Source organism: Lipotes vexillifer, unplaced genomic scaffold (genome assembly GCF_000442215.2).
Source record: "Lipotes vexillifer unplaced genomic scaffold, Lipotes_vexillifer_v1.1 scaffold155, whole genome shotgun sequence".
In the NCBI taxonomy this organism is placed as follows: Eukaryota; Metazoa; Chordata; class Mammalia; order Artiodactyla; family Lipotidae; genus Lipotes; species Lipotes vexillifer.
Window position 1 is genome coordinate 124,878 of NW_006779813.1, and position 8,736 is coordinate 133,613.

The 8,736-nt window shown below is 41.2% G+C and overlaps 1 protein-coding gene across 3 annotated transcripts in view; it reads right to left on the reverse strand.

Annotated features, from left to right (window-relative positions):
- Nucleotides 1–8,736, reverse strand: part of PDE7B (phosphodiesterase 7B) — a 338,881-nt gene that overhangs the window by 78,790 nt on the left and 251,355 nt on the right. For all 3 annotated transcript variants that reach the window (XM_007452971.1, XM_007452970.1, XM_007452972.1), the window contains one exon: nt 1,951–2,034. In XM_007452971.1, the coding sequence (XP_007453033.1) occupies nt 1,951–2,034 (84 nt within the window). The remainder of the gene's footprint in view (nt 1–1,950; nt 2,035–8,736) is intronic.

Here is an 8,736-nt window from a genome sequence, read left to right on the forward strand (position 1 = left end):
GAAGATCCCACATGCCGCGGAGCGGCTCGGCCCGTGAGCCATGGCCGCTGAGCCTGCGCGTCCGGAGCCTGTGCTCCGCGACGGGAGAGGCAACAACAGTGAGAGGCCCGCATACCAAAAAAAAAAAAAAAAAAAAAAAATTAAAATTTTCCAGTTTTTTCAGCTTAAAAAGTGAAACAGAATATTAAAAAAAAATCCAAGTGTTACAGAAACCGAAGATGTAGACAGTTAAATATTCCATAATCCCACCTGCAAGGATAACTGTCATTAGTAGTGGATGTTGCTCATTAACACTAAGATAAACAAAAAAAGTTTATAGAATATTAAAAAAAAATCCAAGTGTTACAGAAACCGAAGATGTAGACAGTTAAATATTCCATAATCCCACCTGCAAGGATAACTGTCATTAGTAGTGGATGTTGCTCATTAACACTAAGATAAACAAAAAAAGTTTATCATTTGGAACCTTGGAACTATAAGGAGAAATGTCTCCTATTTTCCTAATTTGTTCATGGTGTATATTAGGACCCATGTTATAACATCTCATTTACTATTGAAAAGAGGCTTTTTGGTTATTTTCTGCCTCTGACCCTCGGTATGTGATGCCGTTGAGAGTCCTGGTCTATATGAGACAGTGAATTGGACCCTTGCTTATCCCCACAACTGCTTGGTGGGACCATATGCCTGGGACCTGGAAATCCATACAGGCTAGGGGCCGTCAAAGGGATAACTTCCATGGGTAGCTGGAACAACGCGTGCAGGGTTATAAGGCGGGGTAAGAGACACCATCAGAGCTCCCCATAGGCTGTAACCAATATTGCATTAGTCTAGGAACTCGACTGTATCCTCTAAAATACATTTTTTTGGGTCTGGGTGGGGGAAGTTGTCTCTAGTATGAAAAGAGTTACTCTGAATCCCTGTGTCTCTGAAAGAGCTGAAAAAACAGATACTGCACAGTGATATGGGAGGTGGACAAACCAGGAGAAATACACATGTCCATCTTTCACTGGCCTTTGGCAGATCTAAGGATCAGAAACAGCAAGTTCCAATTTCTCCTAGGAATTTTCAGGGGTCAAAGGTAAATCAAATTACCTCTCTAGTTGAACCTGTTTATGCCAAAGGAAAGTAATATTTTGTGGGTACAACCCAGCACTTTGAAATTTATGGATGGGAAGTGCTATGAGAACCACATACCGAAAACCTTGGAGCAAGTTGTGAAATTTATCCATTTTCTTCATTCCCCACCCCCAAGTCCCAAGTGAAGGATGATTGTGATAGTTAGAAGGCATGAAGTCTGGAGGGGTGACTGGTACTGGTTTGGGTTTCCAAAGGAACCTGAAATTAAGAGAACTATGAACCAGAGGTTGAGCAAATCTCCAAAGGAGGAATAGTATATGAAGGAGAAAGTTAGAAATAAATGAACTTCTATAGTCATACAGGAGGAAGCAGCAGCAAGTGCAGACTGAAAGGACTTCGCCATGGTGAAGCGTTTTACCAGGGATGCAAGAACAGACCTCAGGACTTAGATTAGATAAAGAAAGTAAAATTAGATAATGGATGGTTACTAAGGGCAGCTGTACAATAGGCTACCCTGTGGGGTTTTAAAAATAAAATAGAATCTCCTCTAGTCTAGTCCCGGCTAAAGGTGGAGAGAATGTCCTGGATAATGGAAGGAATAGCTTCCTCGTGTCAGGCTTCACTGTTTTCAAGATTTACATTTCTCAAGCTGGCATGATTTCACTGGACCCTCATTGAAGCTCTGTGAGGTAGGGCAGGGCCCGAATGACTTCACTACTAAGGAAATCGAAAGACCAAGGGTTAATTTGCAACTGGGCAGGGAGAGATGGAGGAAGGAAGGCGGACCTCCAAGGGTTTTGAAGTTCAGAGGGAAATGAGAATTTTTTTTTCAAGGAAACATTTGTTCCTTTCCAGGTACACTTGATTACTCACTGTTAAGGAGGCGGAAGTCAATGAATGGGTAGGAGCCGCGGCGTTCGGCAGGAACCCCCGTCTGACCCCTCAGTCGTACATCTCCTAGAAAACAAAATCCAAGCAAATGTTTGAAAACGTTGCCAAGTGTATTCACTTTTCCTCTGTAAATCCTCTTACCCACTTAGGTCACTGGAACCTACACCAAATAACGGGGAAAATGATTCCATTCACCTTGTTTAAGAGAGCGCTATGTGGGAAGGGATATTTAATGAATGCTGAGCGTAATGAACTTGGCAATATTCTAACAAACAAAGCAGCACTCCTTTATATTTGCCTGGAAAATAGGTCTGTGAACATTTCGGTAACTTACAAAGTTTCCATAGTCCTTTTTATTCTTCCTAGTGCCATAAAGATGAAGCATCTTAATCTGGAGGACAAAACAGTGTGCTTGGGATTATAGCTTTTATTCTAATTAGAAGTTTTAATTGCCCACAGTGCTATTTTTTTTTGGTTCCAGCACAGTTTTTGTTTTTGTTTTTTGTTTTTTTTCTGGCTGGCATCCACCTTACTTGTTTCTCAGGTTGTATCATTCATTGACCTGCTTGAGAATCTGCTCAGATCAGGGCCAGTCTAGCTCCGGGTACTTTAGACCCTCAGTCTCCCTTGCACTTATGAATCTGTAGAATTTCTAGTCCTTATTCATTTGTAGGTTTCCTTTAATGTCTGTATTCACTTTCCCTGATTAAGGAAAGTAGTGAAGTTGAGTGGAAAGGTTTCACGTGGACTTCAGAACAAGGTAGACCTTGGATAAACCTGGCTCAGACACTTGCTAGCTGTGTGATCTTAGAAAATTTATTTCTCTGAGCCTCAGTTGCTTCACTTCAAGGTGTCATTGGTTGGAGAATCTAAAATAACACTTGCTGCCTGGAAATAAATGCTGGTTTTACTTCCTTCTCCAATCCTGCAAGGCAGGGATCATGCATATTATGTGTTTTGCATTTCTCTGTAGTGCTTTGTGTGTTGTCTGGTACTTAGCAAACTCTAAGTGAATGTCTTCTATTAACAAGAATAGATATAATGACCAAATTCCCCAATTAGTACATATAATACGGAATCAGAGGAGAGGTAAAAATATAGTAGACCTAATATATTTCCGGAAGCCTTGAATTGGGGAAGGTTTCAGTTCCAAGAGTGATGCCTCCACTTCCATAAACCACTCGTTCCCAGACAAGAGGTGGCACTAGGGCCTCAGCCTACGAGTACAAAGTAGGAACAGTCTTCTCTCATTAACTCCTGGAGTTAACCAGAGCCTGGATGAGATCTCCATCAGCTATAACCCATGCAATTGACAGTGTTTAAAATATCCCTCACAGATGGGCCTTGTGTACACATGGGCTTGTAAACTGTAAGCTGTGAGCCCTTGGGCTATTCTTTGCTTTGAATTTTATACTGATGCTTTATTTAAGGTTTTGTATAATCTGATACTGTAGTGCCATATTGATATTAAAGAACATTACAATTTATGGAACACAGTAAAGTGGGAGGAGGAGAGAAGAGATGGAAAAGTACATTTAAAAATATGAATATAAAAAATACGAACATAAAAAATACGAATATAATCTGACATTAAAGAAGAGAATGCGAGTATTTGATAAATTCGTGGGGCTGGATGGTCAATAGTTACAGGAAAGCCACCAGAAAAAGATGAAGAGTTTTCCTCTCCTCGATTTGTCTTCAACACCTTATGCTTATAACTCTCTAAAGAGTTTACAAAGCGCTTTCACAAACATCACTGTACATTTATTTTCTTGTTTTTCTCATTGGATCTTCACAGTAGCCTTGTGGGGAGAGTCATATTATTACCCTTACTTTATAGGTGAGAAAACAGAAGCTGAGAAAAGAGGGTGAACGACTGCTATTCACCCTACTGGCCCCAGCTCAGGACTCAGACCCCTTAAAGGCACTCAGTAGACTGACTTTATGTATGTTTGAACTTTTATTATTTTTTACTGAAGTATTGTTGATTTACAATATTATAATAGTTTTGGGTGTATAGCATAGTGATTCAGTGCTTTTACAGATTATATTCTTTTAAATGTTATTACAAGATAATGACAGCAATTCCTAGTGCTATACAGTATATCCTTGTTGCTTATCTATTTTATACATAGTAGTTTGCATCTCTTAATCTGATAACCCTATCTTTCCCCTCCCCTCTTCTTTCTCCCCTCTGGTAACCACTGATTTGTTTTCTGTATCTGTCTCTTTCTGTTTTGCTATATACATTCACTTGTATTAATTTTTAGATTCCACATATAAGTAATGTCATACAGTTTTTGTCTTTTTCTGTCTGACTAATTTCACTAAGCATAGCATTCTCTAGGCCCGTCCACGTTGCTGCAGTGGCAGAATTTCATTCTTTTTTATGACTGAGTAATATTCCATTGTGTATATATACCATATCTTCTTTATCCATTTGTCTATTGACTTTAATTGACTGCCTGAGTTTATGGTGCTTTAAGCTTATAATTAGCAGGGCCAGTCCTTAAATCTAGCTTGTTAAACTTGGTAGGCAAAGATCTCTCCTCTCAATACCATTGATTTTTTTGTCTATGAAGTGTGCGCACCTGGTTTTTAAAGTTAAAAAAAAGCCATAGACCTCCACATGATAGAAGTTGTGCTTTTAGTATTTATCAAGAAAATACAGCATGTTAAAAATGATACAACAAATGCAGCACTGCCTTTGAATGAATTTTTACATTTTATGAGTGACAGTAAGATAGACACACACTTGAAAACCTAGGCAGACTGGGACTTCCCTGGTGGTGTAGCGGTTAAGACTCCGCACTCCCAACGCAGGGGGTCCGGGTTCGATCCCTGGTCAGGAAAATAGATCCCACATGCATGCCACAACTAAGAGTTTGCATGCCACAACTAGGGAGCCAGCAAGCCACAGCTAAAGAGCCAGCCTGCTGCAACTAAGACCTGGCTCAACCATATAAATAAATAAATAAATAATAAAAGAAAACCTATGTAGAGATGAGACTGTGTTCATTTGGTCTAAAGCTGGCTCGGCTTGTGGATTTGTTCACCTGTTGTGTCATCCCTTTGGGCTTCTCCTATGGGTTTCAAGCTCATTAATTGGAACTCACTTCCTCACTAGTATTTGCTTCTCAGTGTTACCAAAGAATTCATCCTGACTTTGTAGTTCTGAAGACACTATTTTCCCAGAAAATTTCTGTCTAATATCAATGTGGGTTTTAAAGCCTCTTCCAGAGTTTATTCCATTTGTCCATCTGAGGGTCTAAGGCAGAGGTGGCCCATCATCATGACTTTAGATTTGGACTTCAGATTTAGAGAAATCGTGAGGAGACAGCACCAGGTGGCGGAACGGGTAAAGGGGGGGGGGCGGGGGCGGTGGGGATACACTGAGAGTCAGGAAACTCTTGTTACTGAGAGGATCAGCATTTTGCCACCTTGGTGACCTTGGGCAAATCAATAACTACTTCGAGGTCCAGTTTTCTAATATTTTTTTTAATATAAATTTATTTTATTTATTTATTTTTGGCTCTGTTGGGTTTTTGTTGCTGCACATGGGCTTTCTCTAGTTGCAGCGAGCGGGGGCTACTCTGTTGCAGTGCGCAAGCTTCTCATTGCCGTGGCTTCTCTTGTTTTGGAGAAACAGCTCTAGGTGCGCAACACAGGCTCTTAGTTGCTCCGCGGCATGTGGGATCTTCCCGGACCAGGGCTCAAACCTGTGTCCCCTGCATTAGCAGGCAGATTCCTAACCACTGCGCCACCAGGGAAGCCCCAGTTTTCTAATATTTAAATTTGCATTGTATAGCATTCCCCAACCCCCCGCCTCCCCACAGGATTGTTGTGAGGAAATTATCAGGTGCCTTAAAAATAACATGATGATTAACATTATTGGATACTTAGCTGTGCTGAGCATTTTACATGCGTTATCTCATATCATCTACCCAACAACCCAATGAAGGAGGTATTATTATTATTATTATTATACCATTCACAAATGAGGAAACTGAAGCTAATGGAAATTTGACATTTTGTCTGTGCTCAGAGCTAGTGAGTGGGGAGCTCGTGCTCAAACTCAGAACTGGCTCCAAACCCCATGTTCTTAACCAACCGTTCTCCTATAGCATCAGGATAAAAAAACTGTATAAACAGTTAAGCATTAACTTTTTATTGCATAATGTATGCTCTGATTGCTAGTTGCCCATAAACCAAATATATATTCATCATGATTCCAGGAAACTAAATACCAGGGGAATCTACCCCCTTGATGAATTTGAGATTCAATCAGATAGATGCTGTTTATTCAAATAGCAGTTCAGTGGAAATGGGCTGCATGAATAAGACAACCAAATCCTGCTCTGGGTCAACAAGGCACCTATTATTTTCAAGTAAGAAATGGAAAGCGAATATTAAAAATATTATTCAGCAGAACTCAAACGACCTGGCAATTAATTTACCGAAGCTCTTAATTAAGATAATTTTTTTATGATGCCAGCCCACTTTTGAGAAAAAGAGACAAGTAACAGTGAAGCATGTTGATAGAAAAGATACCTAAACAAACAAACGAAACAAATCAACGGCAACAGCAACAAACTACAAAGCCCGAAAGGTTCCGTTGCAGTGTTCATTCTTTCTGTAACTATTATTATAGTCTTGGAAGCAGATACTCATAAACCTGACATTGGCCTTTAGGTGTGGCAGCTAATTGCTTTGAAGAAGGATGAAATCATATTAAAAATACTAATGAGGCAGGAGGCAGGACCACTGTAAGCGGGCTAACAGTGCATCTGAGAAATTCTCCAACATGAAAAGTTAAATACAAACCAACCAACGATTCCGTATCTTCAGTGTTCTATTGAATCAAAGCTTGAATGGGGTAAAACGAATGTTTTCAGTATATATTTCTCATATAGAAAGTTCTTGCTCCCTCTCCCTGCCTTCATGAGCCCCTTCTGATATTAAACTGCTTCAATATGCTCGTGGGAAGAGAGAAATAATTCAGTAACCATGGTCCCTGGAGGAGCAGAGGCCACTGGTCCGGAGAACAGAACGAGTGGCGTCCTACTGCACTGCTTTTACTGGCCCACGGTCTCAAGCAATCATCTGTTTACCTAAGGCCTTATATCCAAGCTAAACAATTACTTTGACTATTCATTAGACCCTTGTTTAACTGAAGCAAATTTTTTTCTGGCAAACGGAAGGTGCAGTGGAAGCAGGGAGGAAGCGTTGACAGCTCAGAACCGTGTCCTCGCTCTGTTCTTATCGTGTGCCAAAAGGAAACAAACAGCGGGGGAATTCTTATTTTGAAAGGGCTGCTTCTCTTTTGCCCCTTCAGGCCGAAAACATAACATGTCGTCCTCGGGTATTTAAAGCTGCCAACACAGGCAGAGAGCTGAGACAGCCACTCACCCTCCCAGGGGACGAGGTTCCAGGACGGACCTCTTGCCCACTTGGCCTCTCAGGCCGTCTCTGCTTAATAAAAGCTTGGGAGGGAGCAGACGTTATGTGGCCTCTTATGTAACTGGCAAAGAGGGTGGAGACGCTGACAGCGATGACAACTTACAGTGGCTGAAACACGGGCCACATGACGAGAGCCAGACTTTGGCCCCAGTCATGGTGTCAAGGTCATTTCAGGGTGGGGAAAAGAAGCAGGAAAGGAACAGAGCAGTAGCTACTGTGCTCTGATCGCCTCTGAGACGAAGGAAGAAAACGAGAACAGCTGCAGGGACCACGGGATAGACATTCATAGGGCACCACAATGAACGAGGAAGATGGTCGTAGAGTCAGAGAGGTGCTATTGAGCCACCCATTTGGGCAGGAGAGAAGACGCTCCCGTGAAAGGTATTCCTTTGCTCTTCCTTAGACATTTCTAATTCATGTCACTGCCACAAACTTGCAAAATGAAGGCAGAGAGAAGCCAGATCCCCAAATCTCACACTGGAACTTTCAACAGGCTGCACTGCCTCAGAGCTGGCGGCTGTGAATATTTCAGATGACTACTCTCAATTAGCAAAGTGAATTATTTCTCCTAAGACGTTTATCTAGCCAAATAAAAAGGAGAAAGTTTGTGCAATTTAATCACTCCACAGATTTATGGGATAGGACAGGCAGCCAGTTTAGATGAGTCAGGCAGAGAGGGCTGTTCTGAGTACTGTGAGCTCACATGAGATCCAAGATGGCCGATTAGACCCCAGTTTCCCACCCAGAGGTTCAGTCTTCTGCTTTACTTTCTTGAGTGGGGGCTGGGCCTGTCTCGTTACTAAGAACCTCTCCAGTGGTCTGTTGCACTAATTGTGTCTTTCTGGGCTGTCGCTGAAAGAGCTTTGTGTGTTGGAAAGAGAGGAACCAGGAGTTATTTGTCCAGAAACCATGCTTTTGGCAAAAGGAACAATGTAAAGTTTTCCTTGCATGTGCAAAAAGTTCTTTTTTTCCTTCTCTTTGAAAAAACCTTGCACTTTCTGTCAAAATCAGAGAAAGGGAAATTTCACCAAGTTAGAGTTAATATTCTATTGCCTATACTGTATTACCTTGCAACTTTAGAATTATGAAATCCTTTGTGACAAATGCACATTTGGGGACTTAAATGCTGCAAAAGTGAATATGTAAATAGCAGCGCTTTTATTTTCTAAAGCGGGTGTGGGTATGTTTTAACTCAGACTAGACATTCTTTAGCTTGATGGTTTTACAGGGGGAAATGAGAAAAAAAGTTACAATCACTGGGAACACAGAAGACTAATAAAAAAAGATATTGAACAAGAAGCAGCAGGA